The sequence below is a fragment of the Pleurodeles waltl genome, chromosome 4_1 (genome assembly GCF_031143425.1).
Source record: "Pleurodeles waltl isolate 20211129_DDA chromosome 4_1, aPleWal1.hap1.20221129, whole genome shotgun sequence".
NCBI lineage: Eukaryota > Metazoa > Chordata > Amphibia > Caudata > Salamandridae > Pleurodeles > Pleurodeles waltl.
In genome coordinates, this window is record NC_090442.1 from 164,578,179 (window position 1) to 164,598,020 (window position 19,842).

A 19,842-nucleotide genomic window follows, 5' to 3' on the forward strand; every position below is an offset into this window, starting at 1 on the left:
TATTTTACGGCTGATCTTACATTACGCAAGCCTGCTGACCAGTTTCCATACATTATTAGATATAAAAATATACACATATAAATATGAAGTTGCCAGTAAAACTGCATGTCTGCACAATTCTACCATCCGTTTCACTAGAAAATGTGCTGTCTGTAAATGACGGTTCGCTAACACACCAAGCATTAGTGATATATTTTCAACAGTGTGCTCCAGATTGTAGCACCGGCTATGTACCATGTGGCTCATTTGCTACACTTGTTCTTTGTTTGGTGCTTGGATTTTTCACAATCCCTATGACTTTATTGACATAACATGGCCAGGGGTGGCTCCTCCGCAATGGCGGAGGAGCGTTGCCCTTCTGGCTAAGAGCCAGCAGCTGTTTAAAAAAATATTTATATATTTGCTCATTGTTTTCTTTTACAGATGCTGGCTCAGCCAGCATGTGCAGGGAGGGGCGGGGCGGGGCTGTGCCGTGGGAGAGGGGAGGAGAAGTGGAGTGCGCTAAGTGCGCATGTCAGTTTGGCTGGTCAAACAGACATGCGCACTTAGGTTTCTCCAATCCAGCTGTGTTGCACAGTCGGGTTGGAGACACTGTACAGACCCCAGTGCACTGTCTGAGTGGCAGACTAAGCTGCTCATACCAATCCTGGGGCTGCTCTCATGCTAGGCATAGCATTAGAGCAGTGCCAGAATTGCATGGGGAGCCTGTGCTGGTGTCCCAGGGACTCCTGCGACACGAGGAGAGCAGAGGAGTGAGGCGGCAGCAGACAGGTACGTTTAAAAAAAAATATTATTTATTTCCCCTGTCCCCATCGTGGACATTCCCCTCGGCGATTTGCGTCGGCAGCCACTGAATAAGGCAGCTCCCCACTCTAAAAACTGTTCTGGTACCACCGCCCTTGATAGTGAAAAAAAGCTCAGTGCATCAAGTGTGTGCGCCATATTGTGTCAGGCCCTTGTGACGGAGGTGGCTTGTTAGTGAAAGAGGCTTTCTTCTTCTAAGGTGTGCAGATACACTTGATCCTTAGTGCTGGGGATGAGTAGTCATTGAAATAAGCTCTCTACATGCAAAGTGTGCGGGCATTAGAGCTGAAAACAGTTTAATGAGAAAACCTAGCTGTCTACTGTGTAGGCACCCTGTCTTAGACCCTGATGTTGAGGACAACACTTTAATAAAAGAAGCTCCCTGCCTCTAAGGTCTTACAGATACTGTGACATGTTCAGCTCTGCTTCTAGGTCTGTTTGAAAGCCACACCCTTAGACTCCTCACAGCTGAATATACAGTGGATGGCTTTTTTGTCATGTTATGATTTCAGAAAGCTTTTCATTTATTTGACGTGTACCTGCTTGTTTCTGCCAGTGTCTTCTGCTGAGTCTTCAGATCATGCCTCACCTGTCAGTGTAACCCTTTGTTTCTCTTCTCTTGCAGGGTTGCCTGGTAATCAGCCACCGAGCTGTCACTGTAAGATTTAGTCATGAATAACTCAACTGACGCAAGCGTTGCTGGGAACGGGACGATACGGGGAAGCCCCTACAAGACGGTGGAGGTGGTCTTCATTGTTCTTGTGGCTGGATCCCTCAGCTTGGTGACCATCATCGGCAACATTCTGGTCATGGTGTCCATCAAAGTTAACCGCCACCTGCAGACTGTGAACAACTACTTCCTGTTCAGCCTGGCATGTGCGGACTTGATCATTGGCGTGATCTCGATGAACCTTTACACACTCTATACTGTAATAGGATACTGGCCCCTAGGGCCAGTGGTCTGCGACCTGTATCTTGCTCTCGACTATGTTGTAAGCAACGCATCTGTCATGAACCTTCTTATCATCAGCTTCGACAGGTTCTTCTGTGTCACCAAGCCACTGTCGTACCCGGTGAAGCGTACAACCAAGATGGCGGGGATGATGATTGCAGCTGCCTGGGTACTTTCCTTCGTCCTCTGGGCACCTGCCATTCTCTTCTGGCAGTTCATCGTGGGAGGGAGGACAGTACCAGATGGGGAGTGCTACATTCAATTTTTCTCCAATGCTGCAGTTACCTTTGGCACTGCTATTGCAGCATTCTACCTGCCCGTCATCATTATGTCCATCCTGTACTGGCAGATATCCCGTGCCAGCAAGAGCAGGGTAAAGAAAGATAACAAGAAAGAGCCAACTCCTAGTCAGGACCCTATTTCTCCCAGCCTAGTGCAGGGAAATATAGTGAAGCCGAACAACAACAACATCGCTGTCACTGAAGACGGACTCGAGCATACCAAAATTCAGAATGGCAAAGCTGCCGGTAATAATTCAGCAGGGAACTGCGTCCAGGGGTCCGGCGAGGAGAAGGAAATCTCCAATGACTCCACCTCTGTCAGCATCGTGGCATCCAATGTAAAGGACGAGGAACCCTCAACTATGGCCTCCAGGGCCTCTGTCACTGAAGCCAACGCAAAGGCATCAAACTCCAAGCTGTCTTGCATCCGCATTGTTACCAAGTCCCACAAGGGGGACTGCATTGCCACCGCTGACACAATGGTGGAAATAGTCCCAGGTGCCAACGGGAGGAATGGTGAAGAGAAGCAGAAGACAGTGGCTCGCAAAATTGTCAAGATGACCAAGCAGCCAGTCAAAAAGAAGCTTCCTCCATCCAGGGAGAAGAAGGTGACAAGGACTATCTTGGCCATCCTGCTGGCCTTTATAATCACCTGGACACCTTACAATGTGATGGTCCTTATAAATACCTTCTGCGCAAGCTGTGTACCTAACACAGTGTGGACGATTGGCTACTGGCTTTGCTATATTAATAGCACTATCAACCCCGCGTGCTATGCTCTTTGCAATGCCACCTTCAAGAAAACCTTTAAGCACCTTCTAATGTGTCAATACAAGAACATAGGGGCCACAAGGTAAAAGCAAAGGAGGGGAGGGGGAAGCACGCTCACGCTTCATAACTACGCTGTAGCACTTTACACATTAACAAGGAACACACTGTGCCATAAGCGGAAGCCCCGCTCTGAACATAACCTGCCCCACCTTCAGAGACTGCAGATGGATGCTTTTTAGTAACTTCAAAGCCTGTGGGTGGAAGCAAGGAGAGGAAAACAAATGGGGAATACAAAATACTCTTGCTCTGGAGCATTGATCCTTGATATTTGATGATGACTTATAGAGAAGGGCTTTGACGCTATCCTTTGTCAATGCCTGTGTATTACTAGCCACTTTTTGTGTTTGTGTATCCGAAAAACAATATGTAAAGAATTGTCAATCTACAGTAATAAAATGGGGGGAGGTAAGGTACAGGAAAGAGTGGAAAATTAAAGAGAGAAGGAGGAGGATGAGGAGACAAGAGAAAGGTAACAAATCCAAAGAGAGTTTTACATGGTGTGTTTCCAAATCTCAGCGCTTCCTTACTAGTAGGTTGGTTGGTCTGCTTGCTTAAGAAGAGGCGAGATGTCTAGAACAGGGAATCTATTCGAATTTCCTTTCAGCAAACCCAGAGCTGTAGTCCCACCTTACCTCACAGTGCCCTTGGTGCAGTGCTCACCGCCATTCTATCCACTCTCCATTGGCAAGTTGATTATGCCAGGATTTGTGTGGATGGTATCTCAGAAGGATAACCTAGTGAGAGTTTTTAAAGAAATCCCCAAATGTTACAGTCTTTGGGTAACACAGTGCCCTCTGGTTAGAAAAATCCCCAAAACATACTCCGTGATATCGCTGCAACATACAATATATACATTCCCTCCAATGTGCGATTCAGTGTGAACCATACCCACATCTCAACATGTGGTTCAAATTCATTCTTAAGACTATGCATGGTCTTCTGCGTGTGATTCACTCAGTACAACACCTGCTCTTCTTATTTAGTCCAACTCGTCTACACGGGAATCAGTTAGGACCACAACCGTTCATCAGCATGTTATTCCTCCAAAACCAGTGTATGTTTCAGTCAAGGCTGTGCCTGATGTTCAAGACATAGGCCAGCAGGATCATGCCTGCTCTGCATCATATGATTGCATGAGAAGGACCATGCCTGGGTCATGCAATGAGAAATCCTCTTGTGTCCAAGGTGGTCATTTTTGTATGCTCATCCTTCTCAACTTGTCAACCGATAACCTAGTTTTCTTTCTGAAGGGTTGGAGTCAATGCCCAGAATGCCTAGAAAACCTGAGACTGTTAATTCCTGTTTTCACTCACTTTAGAACAATCTGCTTAATGTGAAGGTAGGCTGTGGAGCTCACCGGTGCCATCCTCTATCTTTGGAGTTTGCTCCATCACTACAGTCCTACCCATCAATTCTGTTCAGATGACACCCAGTTTTATCTGCATATAGTCAGCAACTACAGTGACTATGTTGCTATGCTGAGGATAGATGAGTAATTCTGGACTGATGCAAAATGATACGATAGTGGGAGCCCTCTACAACAGTTTGGATAAAATAGTGCAACCCAAGTACTAATCAGGCAGGATTTGTATTTGTCTCTTCCGACTCCTTTACCAGAGAGGTTTGAAGCCCTGTGCTTCTTCTTTGAACCCGTGGGTATCTCTGATGTGAACCCAGCAATCACCCCCATACCTCTTTCATCTTACTTGCCACATACCGTTTCCCCTTGTGTTCCTCTGTCAGAGCAAGGAGTGGTGATAGGTGAGCCAGTGAACTCTGCAAAATGTTTACACCCAGGATTACTACAGCATCAGGACTACAAAAATTGCGGATACCAATGTGCAAGCGGTCTTAAATAAAAAATTGTATTTCTGAATCCTTAACAATCTTCTATCCTTAACAATCCTCTCTGTGTCCAACACATTTAACATAAGCTACTTTGGGCCACACGAACAAAGCATTTATGTAGTCGCAAACAGGCCGATTCGCAGAATCAGCCCGTTTGCAAATAGAAAAAGGCTTTGTGGGATGTACAAAGCCCAAATTGAGAATCAGTGACTTGTTACCAAATTGCAATTTGGGTTTTGCGATTCGGTATTAGGAAGGGGCATGTTCAGGGCGTCCCTTCCTAATACCAGATCTGAATGCTATGTATGATTGTTTTGTGACCATGAGTGCGGTCGCAAAACAATCGCAGTTAACACCAATTTCAAATTGGCGATAACCCATTTGCAAACAGGAAGGAGTCTCCACGGGACCCCTTCCCCTTTGTGAATGGAAACCAAATATTTTTTCAGAGCAGGGAGTGGTCCCACGGACCACTGCCCACTCTGAAAAAATTAAAAGAAAACTTTTCATTTTTCTTTATGAAATGCATCCCGTTTTTTTTTTAGGAAAACTGGCTGCATTTAAAAAACAAGCACTGCTTTATTAAAAAAGCAGTCACAGACATTGTGGTCTGTTGTCGCCAGAAGGCCACCATTCCTGTGAGTGCAGCCATTGCCAATAGGGTCGAAAATTCTCTTGAATATTAATGAGGTAGGTCATTTGCGACCCTATTGGGAATCGCTAAATATGTCCAACACATTTGTACATTTGATTTTACAAGTCTCTAATTGTGATTCGCAATGAATCGCAATTAGGGGCTCGCAAAATTAAATGATCCTTTTCTATGATGCTGAATGGCTCTACTACCATATGCCTCCTATCAGGAAACTGATGCTGTGGGGGCCTTTTGGACCTCCATTCTAAAAGACACTTCAACCACAGCCATCCAAAAATGATCATCCCTAGCCCTTACTTGTGAAGTTGTTCCCCTCTGTTCAATAGCTAACACTGTCTTCTTTGATTTTCAAAACTTATTCGAGCTTGCTGAAAAGTAGTGTGAGTTCAATAAGTCAGATATTTTGGGTCTCAGTTTAATTCTAAATCTCAATTAAAATTTGTCCCTGAAAGTCTGCACCTGTTACTGCTTGAATAATACAGTCACCAGCTCAGGCAGACTGTATTCATGTTAAAGACGTTCTCTCTTGAATACAGTTCAGAAAGACTGACTGCTGACTTGGTCAGCATCCTCCATTCAATGTCCGCAGATCCGCTTCCCTTGCCCTCGCCTAGTTTTTAAGTGATGAAAAATGAAAGCAAGTAAAGACTGCAGGTAGCCAAGTGGAATGTCTTAAAATGATCCAACTTCTGTCCAACCAGCCATTTGAGCATTTGAGTCCATCAATTCTGAACCCAGACCTCACACAAGCGAGGCCTACTGTGTTGAACCCTCAATGCCTTTAAGCCATTGGGGTGGAGTTTTTGCAAATTCCAGGAGAAGAGTGATATTGTCCTCCTAAAATCCAGTATATAGAGAAAATAAAAATTTCAGGATAAGATACATAGACTTGCAGCTAGGATCTCCTCTTTGCTATGTGCATACACATATTATATAAAGTCAACAAACTCCATTGTCTGATCACCCAAACTGTTCACAGTTGAATCTGCTCAGTGCAGTGACTCTGCTCTCCATAATGGGCATAGTTATAGTTTGTTCTCAACTCTAACTATGCCCATTATAATACCTCACCTATCCTGTCCTTGCCACGTCCCATAACAGCTTGAGTCTTCATCGGGTCTACAGCACAAGACAGTTACACATTACCCACTCAAAAGTGGCTTTTTGAACTTGGCTTACTTCTAGCTATGCAGGCATTGTAAGGCTATGCATAGTGACAATATATCCCAGAGTACCTACTTTTTGTAGGCAAGCCATGCCTGACATAGGTCGAACAGCACTACTTCCAAGCCAGAGTTTGTGATACCCACTACACGCATCCTGCCTGATGTGTCTGCCCTGAAAATCAGGCCTGGATTTGGACACCCCAATACATAGTCCTCAACACAACTAATTTACTAATCCCCAGGGAATCACATGTAGTAACTTTCTTCTTTTACACCCCAATCTAGAAGACCCTCAGATTGATTATGAGCTCCTCCCGATGCTGCCAAATTAAGTATATTCCATGAACATGACAGGGGTGGTATAAAAACTCTTGAGGACACCATTTACTGAAACTATCGGGATTGGGTGTAGGCTGCAAGCACTGTGAGTAATTTGTTATGGTCTCCAAAGCCCTCTGATAAAGGGTTCACCCTATAGTAAAAGGATGGGGTGTATATTTAATGCAGGGGGTTCAAAAAGCCAGTATTCTCCCTGCTCTTGCCAATCCAGCTGCATAAAAGATATCTTTAGATGCAATCACCATCTGCAAAATGGACTGTCAGGTCTATGTGACATGTAGTGAGGCCAAGCAAGAGGTTATTCTGCACGTGAAAGGGGCATTTTTATATCAAGTGTATTTTTCATCACACTCTAGGGGGCAAAGTTGACACATGCTTAACAGTCTGTTGTTTGGGGAGCTTATGATGTGGTATTGAAACAACATGTTTCAGAATTGTATATAATGCAAGCACTTTGCGGGTTCCTGCCATAACTGATTGTCTGAATCTGGACTAGTTTTGAGTGGAGGCCGAGGAGAACAAATCATGGTTTCACCAGTGACCACCGCTCCAGAATACAGATTTAACCCTATATTGGAGCAGGGATAACTTCTCTCTTACCTGAGACACAGGTGAGACTCTTCCAGGACACGTTTAAGGAGACCTGGATACTGAGCCGTGTCAGGAAGTCCATCACGACAACCAAACTGACAAAACATCACCTCAACTCACCAAGGGCGGCTTTCCACAGCCTCTTAAAAGCAGCCTCAAAGCCTTCGCCGTCATCGGACATGATGGCCAACCAAAGGGCGAGTCAGTCCTCTGGACCTTCAGCCATGGCAGTAGTCTTCCAAAATGAACTTTAAAATGGCTGCCATTTGAATATATAGGAGCCATACATGTGTGATAGCTAAACTTTGCAATACCCAAGGGAATAAATAACATGGAAATGCAGGAAAAGAACTGAGGGCACCAAACATACGTACATTTTGTTGCTTCTGGAAGAGACGTTTAATCCGGTCATGCATTTATGCCAGAACATATGCAGATGGACACTTTCTGCTCACATTCCTTGTAGAACAAGGGTCAGCTGACAGCAGCCACACATCTACATCTTTGTTTGTTTTTTTAAATGAGAGTAAACCAAAACAATGGTATTTTATTCTTGGCTGAGCAATTTGCAGACAGCAAACGCTTCTTAAATACGTACTCAAATGTATTCACTAACTAGATCATATACAGTGCAGTTGCCCCATAATCTCTGGTAAACTGATTTTTCCTCATCTTTATATAGCTGATGTATGGATATATCAAAAACTCCTCATGACCGTCCTTGTGAAAAATAGTTGCAAATGCGCTCGTTCTCACTGCAGCATACAAAGCGTCCTCTTTTTATTCTGCAAATATCCTTATAATGAAAACATAAAATCCGATTTGTTTGGAAAGAATGTATATAAGGCACCCAACTGAAAACAAACAGTAATTAAGTTAATTTTGAATTGATAAACCTACTTTGTTCTTTGTAATTTTCTACAGGTGTTTCAAATCTTATCCAGTAAGGGAGTGCACTCTATTCTCACACACTTATGAATTGAACTGACACAATAACCATGTATTTTTATGTTCACTGCTATGATCATATCATCAATCTATGATGATCCACAGAAAGTCAGAATCATCCACACCAGCTCACGATCATCTGTACCAATACCCAGTTATCCATGCCAGCGTATGTTCATCCACACCAGCCCGTGTTCCTTCAAGCCACTCATGACACTCAATGCCAAGTCAGTACAAAAAGATGTCAAACTATGGTCATCGATGCATGCTCGTGGCCATCTCTCCCAGCTCAGGGACACTAATGCAACATTGTCGTTGTTAGTGATTGGTTACCTAAACAATCAAAGCTCTATCAGCTCATGTCCATGCCAATGAATCTTAACTCATGTTAACATGGAGAACTGATGACCATCTGCCACAATTTACACCAACCAATGTTCAGCTATGGCAGCTAATGATCTTCCATGCCAAATTAGCATCTTCCAGAGATAGTCATGATGATCTGTACCATCTTAAAACCATCAATGACAATATGTTTGATTCATTGCACTGGCATGTGTGTCACTGTTACCCTGCGATCATTTGCAACAACTTTAAATCATCCATTCTGGTCGTATCAGGTTTATAAGTAATCCCTCGTGTTTAGCTGAATCCACTTTTGTGGATCATCAGCAAGTCATTATCCAGGGCAACTCATAGGCATATAGCCTATCAACACCCATGCCCGGATAGTTACTATCCACATCAACTAAAGGCCATGAACTTCAATTCATGATCAACCACGCCAATTCATGATACTCTGCGATAAGTCCTTATCATCGGGATTAACCAACAGCAATCGTTTATAATTTCATGATCACCATGACCTTTTGTATTAAAAAATATCAGTACCAGTTCACTATCACTGCTTTCAGCTTTTGTTTGTTTCAACCAGTTCATTAGACGGTCAGCTCATGATCATGTCCATCAATCAATAAATAACAATACAAGCTACTATTTATCCATTGTCAAAGTAAGCCATACCACAGATGACTCCTTACTACCTGCTCAGCAATAAATGCATCTTTTTGAGGGGCCAGCAATGTAGGTGGTTCTCAAAGTATCATGTCTGTAAGAGCAGACACAGTTCTGGAACTTGAAGCTGTAATCTAGGGGCCTGATTTATTTCCTGGGGGATAGAATACTCAGTCACAAACGGGACGGATTTCCTCCCGCCATATTACGACCCCCATAGGATATAATGTGATCATAATGGGGCGGATGGGATATCTGTCACATTTGTGACACAGTATTCCCCTCTGCCAGGAACTAAATCAGGCCCTAAGTCAATTTAAAGTGAGTGACAGCCATAGCCGCGCAAAGCACCCCCCAATTCTACCAAAGCGAAAGAGTTGCACAGTTGGGGTTGAGGAACAGAGGTGAACCATTTAAAAAGAGTTAGCCATTCTGAAAGATATGAGTAACGCAGTCCATCGCATTAAAAAATTAACAAAAATTGCAGTCATTTTGCTTTTTGTCAATTTCCCACCACTTTCCAAAAGTCACACAAGTTCACCAAAATCGGTATGGGTTTTGCTTGTAATCTAGCTCTGGAATATCATAACTCCTTTGCTTCTCCTACAAACCTGCATAAAATATAGTTCAAAATGTAAGGATTATGGTAATGCAAACTGACCTGAAACAGTGTCAAAGATCCTTTGATTTGCAATTTGTCCACATTACAAAACAGAATGTGAGAAACTGAAAATACCAATACATGCCTGGTGAGATAGTAGGGGGTCCTGTTTTGATTATCATGTGATTTCGGGTCGGACAGTGGGGACTGTTTAACACGTCACAAACATGACATAACTTGCCAGCCTTGTGACAAGTGTCATAAAATACAATGCTCTTGTGTAAGGCGGACGGGATATCCGTCATGTTTGTGATTGAGTAATCCATCCATCACATCTACCTAAGTCCAGTGCTTAATTTGTAAATAAAAACGTGCCGGTGCCCAAAGCCCTCCTCTTAAACACGCGGCCGCTGCAATTAAATGTGCAAACTCGGAATACTGAGGCAGCGTAATCCTGAAGCCATCTCAGGCCTCTTCAATCCATTTACAGACACTTCCTGCCCCTTCAGCCCACTCTAGAGCGTTCTACTTTCTCCCTTTGTGACGCGTTTTCGTTTTTCCCCTTCCTGTCTTTCCCATATGTGTCTTTTGCTCGCAGAAAATGCTTTAGGCAGAAGAATAAGCCCCGGCCCTCTAAAATAAGTGCAGGTGCTCAGCACCGGAAACAACAAGCACAAATTAAGCACTGTCTAAGTCCCTTAGTTTGGTGAAACTACAAAACCAACACTGTGGATTCCTAGGCCGATTTATTTTTGGGCTGCGGATTGCAACAGCCTTAATTGTTTTTGCTGCTTCATAGAACCCCAGGGAGCCCTGACTGCTGATCCTTCAAAACACTGCCCACGAGAGCCCTCGCAGGGCAGTGAGGGGCGTGTGTGTTTCCATGATGGATTTTGGTCATTCTTTCACAAATAGCCCCGCTACGAGCCGAGCCTCATACCTTATCGCCCTGACAGTGGATTCATTTTATTCTCCCTCCGCTGAGTCAACAGTTCTTAACAGAGTCGTAAAATTGGCTCTGTAAATACTGCATGAGCCTGCCATTGTACACACAGTGAGATGTATTGAACGCGTCATTTCGCAGATGAGTAATTGGGTTGAACAGGGAAAATTACTCTGGGCTTGCCTTACACCTGACCCCCTATTTCTGTACCTCGGCCTGACATTCATGTCCGTGCAGCCACCTCTTGCTCTGGCAAGAAGTAAACAGGTACTGTTTTCTGATTTCTTTTAATGTGACTACAGTCCCATATCCTTTTATGGTGCGCAGGACTAGGGGTCCGTTTTAAGAGGCCCTAGCGCCACCTTTGCGCCGCCATAGTATATATTTTTTAATATGGCACATGTAAAAAACCAGTGCATGCATTGTGCTACTTTGTTAACGTTAGTGCCACATTATGCGCCAGGCATAATGTATGCAAGGGGGGGTGTTCCCCCTTTTGGGGGGTGGAAAAAATGGCACAAGGAAATCTAAGAGATTTCTTGGCGCCATTTTTCTCAGCACTTTTAACGCCGGCGTTAAAAGTGGCCATTGAATACAATGGGCCGCTATGTACTCTGCAGGAGTAGAGCCAACATTTGAATATATCAATGCCCTCTACCCTGCACCATGTGTGCTCCGTATTTTAGATATGGCGCACACATGGTAGTGGTATGGGGGCGCTAAGAAGCGCAGCGAAGGTGGCCCTGCACTTGGTGCAGCGCCACTTTTCTTAGATCAGCCCCTAGATATTCTAATAGTTAGGCTACAAAGTTACGCAAACATTCACCCTGGGGGCACTTGTTCTTGAGTGTTAGTAACCTAAATTCTATAAAAGCCACTGGTGGGCCCAAAAACTCAAGCTCAAGAAAGACCCTCCTACCCTAATCACTAAACTCTAAGGCCCATATTTATACTTTTTTAGCGCAGCATTTGAGTCATTTTCTGACGCAAAAGCGGCGCAAACTTTCAAAATACAATTGTATTTTGTAAGTTTGCGCAGTTTTTGCATCAAAAAGCGGCGCAAACGCGGCGCAAAAAAAGTATAAATATGGGCCTAAATTCATTTATTAGGAACGTGAACGCCCCTAGCTGACCTAGTGATGTTGTGACAATGGATGGGTACCCACAGAATATAACATGCTGGTGGCCTTGGTGAGTTCTTCTTGTGCTGAGCATCACCATTGGAATGGTCATCCATGGCTGTCCTAGCAGAGAGGTCAACTACTGGAAAGGCGCGCTCTACCTTATGAACACCCTCAGGAGCAGATCTAAGAGACCCTAGCTCCACTGGAGCATCACATTTCGTGACACTCCGGTGGCGCTAACCACTGCTCTATATTTATAAGGAGGTGTAATGCCACTTTTTGTGGCGTTACGTCTTCTTGTAAATTTGGGCCCCTCAGACACAGTTTTCTGCTTGAGGGGCGCGTGCAATAGGTGTTGCAGTGGGCGTCCCACCGCAACACCCATTGCTTTTGACGCGGCCCCATATTTACAAGAAATCATAAATCTGTGAAACCCAGGGGTGGCGTTAGCATGGAAAAACAAGGAGGAATACTTTTAATCCTCGTTTTTTGCTTTTTCTTTATGTGCTGCATTCTGTGTCCCCTTTCATCCAAAATAACATTGGAGTGTCTGACGTTTCAGAGGCTGCACTAATAAACACCAGACTTTACTGCGGTTGGCCACCTGGCATTCTGGGCTAGATGTCGTCCACCGTCTAGGGCTCAAGCACTCAATTGTTGCACTCTGCCAGAGGTCTGATGGACCACCATATAGCACCCTCACAAACCGCATTTTGTGGTACATAAAGTAGTACTACAGTAGTAGTACATTCTACAAAAATGGAAGTTCACAAACCTACAAGTGTAAATTTGCAGCTCCAACTCTCTTGTCTTTTTTATGGTGACATCCCTCACACATGTAAATGAACTACTTAGTAGCAATTATGGGGGAGACCGGAGGAGTGGTTGTAAAAAGGGGCATACTTACTACTAAATGAGAGGGGTTGAAGGAGAAGAAAGTAGGGACTTAGAGTGGACTAAGAAGGGTTTAGGAAGGGAAGACACCCACCCACAAAAGAGTAAGCCCATTGCTATTCACAAACTGCACTTCTAAAGTTACTACAGCCAAAAAGGATGCAAAACAGTAGTAAATGTATTCTAGGTCAGAGATGAAATTATTCCAGCCGCACACATGGCCTACCGTGTGTACTGCAACTAATTTTATTTTTACTTCGGGTAGGATTATTATTAAATTTTAGAAAAATAATTTAAATTTAAATTTATGTATTTGAAATTATTGTATTTGAATTTAAAATAAATCCAATAGTGCTATAGATGTTTTATGATTTTGCTTCATGTATAAAATAAATATGTAAAACTACATTACATTAACATTTAACATAAAAATAGTTTTACTAATTATTTTCAAGTTTAATAAGCTTTTTTTATTTTTCCCTATAGTTTACCATAGAGAGACTTCTAACGCCACAGCTGAGATCTCCCTAGACTACTAAGAGTGAACTTACAAATGCAAATTACTTACTAGTACAAGTTACCTTTGTGACAACCCTGTTAATCTCAAATGTTCTTAGTCCCATTGATCAACAAGTGTTTGCCCCAGATAAAATCTCATTAATGTTGCACTTTTTTGTTCAGGTCAGTTGTTGGCATGGCTTCTTAGTAAAGAAAAGCATTAAGAAAGTCAATATGATTATCTTATCATCTTCTTTCAGCCAAAAAGTTAGTGTCCCTTGCAGGCTGATTATCAGAACTATTGTTTCAAAGTGGAACTCTTATCTCTCTCCTTTATTAGCAGCCCAAGCCTTCTTTTTCATCAATCACTAGGTCATTTTCTTACTCCCATCCCGTTGACGAGGTTCAGTCCACTATGTGCATCTGCACTGCTCTACTAGAATGTGAGCTTCTGTGAAACACTTTTCTGGAGTTCATAGGTTCTTCACCCCATCTGGGCTCTAATGTCAAGAAATGCCAGATTAACGACAATCTTTTGAGAAGTGGGTTGTTGGTCTACTCAATGGCTCAAATATAAGGCTCATTGTTGGATGGTACAGCTGACATTTATGAGATCAGATCCCCAGAGAGGTCCTCGAGTAGTGGCGACTCAACGTTAGAGTTTGACAAATCAAACAGCACCAAGAGGCTCATGGAAATTGTGACGTTATATTTATAAACGCAACACAGAATAGCTTAATGAAAGATTAAGTGAAGGCTTGTTGCGTTATTGGATTAAAAACTCAGTGGGTGGCTTATGCTAAATCGCAAAGCATGATTTGTGATGGTAGGTATATTTCTGAGTACTACCTGGCTGTCATTTGATAGTTCATGGACGGTAAACATTTTAGTTGACTGGACTTTTTTAGGGCAATGTCACATCACCACTGAAGCATTTTCTTTTCTATTCCATGATTGCTCCTGTTGGACCACCATCTCCTCAATGCTTTGTCTCCTCCAAATATGGAAGGAAAGCCCACCATATCTATTCTCCTTGAAGGGAAGTGCCCCTGGTCCTGAAAATGATGTGCCCAAAGTGTGTCTCCAGATAGGTATATCAGAGAATGAAATCTATGGCAAACACCTTTACATCCAGTTAGTTTGGCAGTCATTCCACACATTACCCTGGCTTTCGGGTCTCAACAACCAAAGCACATAGCGGTGGATCTCCCACCTCAATCGTATCAGCTCCAGTATGCCATAGTAGGGGAAACCTCTAGGGGTCAAAGGCCATGCTTAAAAGTAAAAGAGTTCCCAGCAAAGCAGTTTTTTCAAGTCCAGACTTAAGCAGGTGCAGCATAGGTGCTTACATGTTTATTCATGAGTTTCTATAGAAAGGGAGGGGGCGTTTCTCGTTGACTAAACAGCCACGGCGCATGCAGTTTTGTCCCCGCCCTCGGAGGGGTAGCCATTAAACATCATGGGACTCGTTTATTACAATACTACTCGCGCTGTGAATCAATTGCACAAATGCTAAACAATTAGATACCATCAGCGATTTAATTAGGCAAATTAAAATATCAACATAAGAGTAATCAAGTCCTGCTTTAAACACAGTGATTTCAAAATAATGGGTTCATTTCACGCGGTAGCTCCGCCAGAGACTTAAAACAATGTCCCATTTTCACAAAGCCCAATTATTATTTGAGCGCTAAATCGGGTTCTCTGCATTATAGCCAATTATGCAAACAGGTTTATAACTTACTGATTCCTACACATCCACATGGTCATATTTTCAAGACAGTTTCTGTATTATTTCTGATTTGGCACACTCTGAATTTGTTTGGCAGAGTTTTCAAAATCGAACAGTAGACTTGCCACCTTAGCAATTTCAGGTTCTTTATTAACATATTGTTTCTCCTTCCTAAGGGCTCCTTCACACATGCACTGCAAGAGGCTCGCGTCATATACAGTTCCAATACTGGGAAAGGTGATTGGTGTAAAGTACCTATGTTACTTAGAAATCGTTTTAGGAAAATCAAGAACAGTGGGCCTCATTACGAGGCTGAGGGTCTTGAGATCGCCAGCCTCGCGGTGGTGGTCAGACCGCTGTTCTCCAGGTGGTCCAACCGCCACATTACGACCATGGCAATCTGACTGCAAGGGGACCACTGCCACAGCCAGGAACATGGTTCCCGCCGGCATGGCGACAGTCGGAGTTGTGATCAGTCATGGTGGCACAGAGTTCAGCACCACCGGGCTGACCACAAGTCCAGTTTCCACCAGCCTTTTCAGTGTTGGAGGCCACAGGAGGGCCCATGCACTGCCCGCGACCATGTCGTGGGCAGTGCAGGGGCCCCCCTGCCCAGCACCTTCGGATTGCGCACTGTCTGCTTTGCAGACGTTGGACATTCCGAGGGTGCCGGAGGCCCCCTCTGTGTGACAGCATTGGCCTCAGCTCCATATGCTGCTGCACTGTTTCCGCTCGACTGACCGGTGGAAACCTACAAATATGGAGGCCCGCCAACCTCGAAATGAGGCCCAATGTTTTTCCTGTTTCCAGTCAAAACAATATCATCAAAAAATCAAGCCGAGAGAAATATTTTTTCAAATGAAATTTAATTCAATCCAAACAAAAACATACTCACCCCGTAAAATAAATAGTATGGGGCCTATTCACAAGCTGCATTCTGTAGTACATTTGTAGTACTACAAATGTACTACAAAATACTATTCCCAAACGTACGTGCAGAGGTTACACCTCTGCCTCTCCACACTTGTAAGTATATGTTTTAGTAATAAATGTGGGAAGGAGAGAGGAAAATGGCTGGAAATGGTGAATGCTTACGACTAAAGGAAAAGGGATTAGGGAGGGTTTAGGGAGTGTCAGGCAGGGGCATAGGGAAAACCATGCACTACCAAAGAGTAAGCCCATAACTATTCACAAATTGACCTTCTAAAGTTCCTATAGCCAAAAAAGAACCAAAAACGTTAATAAATTACTTCAGCTCAGACCTGAAGTAAGTCTAGCATCACACATGGCCAACCACAATTTAATTAAAAATTAAGCTAATAGAGCTGTAGCGTGTTTTTGCTTATGTTATACATTTAATATAAATATATAAAATTAATTTACAATAATATTTCACATAAAATTATATTTACTTTTTTGTGTTAAGTAAACCTTTTTGCTTTTCCCTATACCTAATCTTAGGAAGACGCTATAGTCACAGTAGAGATCTCTGTATGGTAAAAAAAAAAAAGTTTATTAAATTTTGGAAAAGATAGTAAAAATATTTTTATGTTATATATTATTGTAAAATAATTTTATTTTTATATAAAAGGTGGAACAAAAGGAAAATTGCTACAGCATTATTAACTTAATTTTGAATACATTTTAATTCATTTAAAAATATTAAAATACATTGAAATTATTTTTCTGAAGTTTAAATTAAAAAATAAATTTTTCACCTAAAGTAAAAATATAATTATTATGATCCTATGATTATTAAAAATGTTGTATGGAATTAAATCCAAGCAATGTATTGATATTTTACTAAAATATAATCCTGTATTAATTTATACTTTCAAAAAAGGTTGTTAAAATATTTTGTCATTAAACAACAAATAGGCTTTATTTTTAGATAATGTTTTGAACATTAAATTATATTAATTTTTTATTTCTTCACTATTTTAATTGAGCTAATTTAATTTAAAGTTTTTTTCTATGGGCCTTTATTTTAAGTAACTACCTCCATTATGTTCTATGAGAGAGTGTTCCAGTATCATTTGTTGGCCATGTGTGGTGCTGGATTTTACTATTTATTTTTTGGCGGTAGTAAATTGCGATCGAAAGTTTGGCTACAACCCCTTGTTCGGGTGATAGAGATGTGTATGTCAACACTTTTGAGGAACTTTATGCTTGGATTTTGGGTAGAGCCAAAAGTAGTAAAGTTACTCAGAAGTGCAAGAGTAAAGATTTACTCACAACTGTAAGCTACCTTTGTGAATAGCCCCGCATATGCGCAAGTATGTTTTTAATATATTTTGGTGATGTAGCGCAATAATTGTACGGTTCATGGTGAAACTCCTGTAAACACACGAATGAACTTGAACTGGTGATTGTCCCTTACTTTTCTTTGGAGGCAACCCTCATTCAAGTGTATGTCCCATGGTGGTCACCATCACTCCTGTGTAGTCCAAATTACAGCAGAGTGGTAGAAGTTATCCCTCTTTGAGTGTGCATTGCACCATGAGAATAAAACCTGATATTTTGTATTTAAGTAGTCTTTCAAAGCTTCTTTAATGTATACTTTTCTAGTACTCAGTGGGCCATGCCTGAATTAGCCATTTCCCCCCGCCTCAGTGGCCGCCCCCAGTCATAGGGTGAGACTGCTTTATTGAGTTTACATTTTTCACTCCTAAACTATCTGTTTTTTCAAGTCTATTTGCTTTTTTACATATTTTGTTTTTGTTTTTTTAAACACAGGGTTACTTTTACTTGCATAATCACTGATGTAAATATGCCAGTCCTAGATTGAACAGAGACAGGGCATGTCAGAGAAAATACAAAGAAAAACATTTTTAAAAATCCCTTTCGGAAATAACATTCATCCAAACAAATCATAGCTCACTGCGCACACAGGCCTAGAAAAATAGGTCAAGGAGATGAAGTACAAGTGAACAGCTCCCTCTTCTTCTCACTAAGAAGGCATATGTTATTACATCATGGGTGGTGAAAATCAGGGGTGGCTCTGTTCCCAGATGCACTATTCCTCCTCCAATCAGGTGTTGGTCCTACATGATCGAAATTGTCTCTCCACAGACTTACTTGAGATTTTAGGGGCTCTGTCTGCCATAACAAGAGCTTCTCTGCATTTTCTCTATATTGCCTGTATTTTTATTTTCATTTTCTCTCAGATCCAACTTTAAAGGTTTTTTAGTCACAAATTCAAATGTAGGACAGATAATCTTGGAACTGTTGGCTACATCTCTACGCCTGGACATTTCTCTTGTTACCATATTGTCCACGTCCAAAAAGCTGAGATCATTCTTACATGTAGCTCATGTGCTTTAGATGAGGTGAATGCAAGGATTTGACATCTTATTATTAGGAAATATTGTAGAGATGAATCACTGGGATATAACGAAGGCCTGTTGTCCTTCGTAGACCATGGAGGTACCTTAGCGGATGGCAGACAGGAGTTGTCAAAAGGACTGATCACAATGTCCTCTGCAGTAGACCTCGATTACATGGTGCACAGGCAGCATCTATTGGTAGGACCAAGGGCAAGGAGGTGGTGCTGCAGGTGGATGGAGTAGGATCCCATATTCTTATTCACTTCAATCACCCCAGGCTCTGTGCTCTCAAACCTCGAGTGCCATACTGAAACGAGGGAGGGGATCTGATGGGTGGTGGGAGGGCAGTAGCTGCTAGAACCTACACTTGTACATACGTAGCTGTTGGTGGTGTACTTTTAACATGGCCGCAGTAATTCTTCTCTACTAGTGCATTGTGTGTGAAAACGTTATACTATATACTAGTATAGGAATTTCTTGTGTGTAAAGAATATATACAATCAATGAATGTCCAATTAAACTATAAACTCTGAATCACTTGTTTGTTTTTATTTGTTGTGTAATTCCTCCTTATTGAAAATTCTAGGGGATACAGGTCAACATGTGTGTGCAAATGTCAATTTCCCTCAAATCCAGAACACAATTTCATATATAAATCTATAAAACTTAGAGCCAGATTTATCAAGGACTTGCATCGCCCTTACACCATGCAAAGGGGAGCAAGGGCAATGCAAAACCTAAGTGAGATTCATCAGTCCGCACAAGGCCAACCTGCCTGGTCCTACATGGCTTGGTAAATCTAGAGTAACGCAAGGCAGCCCAAATCACTGCTTTGCTTTACAACTTGCAACTACCTATGGATTTAGGTGCATTAGATTTACCATTATTGGTAGACCTGGGAATGCGTCAAAATGCTATGCCTCCCCAGGTGAGGCATAAGGAGGAGAAATACCTTTATTTCTCCTCATTTTTCCTTCTTTCTTTGTGTGCTGCATTCTGAGGGCAATGTCTCTGAGAATTGGTTTTGTGCAGGAAGTTGTCCCTTCCTGCATAAAAACAATCCAGCCTACAGCGCAGGCACCCTTGCGCTATGACCAGGGATACTGAAATTATGCGAATGTGCGGCAGCTGCGATTTTTGCATAATTAGAGATTTGCTACATAATCCATCATTTGCCGCTTAATCTGCAGATTTCAACAAAAAACAAACGTTTCTGGCTCAAACAGTTCAAAAGTTCAGCGACACGTGCAGCGACACATGTTGCTGCGCACTGAAAGGCCCTTTGCAAAACTGGA

The 19,842-nt window shown here is 42.3% G+C and overlaps 1 protein-coding gene across 2 annotated transcripts in view; it reads left to right on the plus strand.

Moving 5' to 3' along the window:
• Positions 1–19,081, plus strand: part of CHRM2 (cholinergic receptor muscarinic 2) — a 517,170-nt gene extending 498,089 nt beyond the window's left edge. For both annotated transcript variants that reach the window (XM_069227960.1, XM_069227961.1), the window contains exon 4: positions 1,430–19,081. In XM_069227960.1, the coding sequence (XP_069084061.1) occupies positions 1,476–2,894 (1,419 nt within the window). In that variant the 5' untranslated portion in view covers positions 1,430–1,475 and the 3' untranslated portion in view covers positions 2,895–19,081. The remainder of the gene's footprint in view (positions 1–1,429) is intronic.
• Positions 19,082–19,842: the final 761 nt, after the last annotated feature.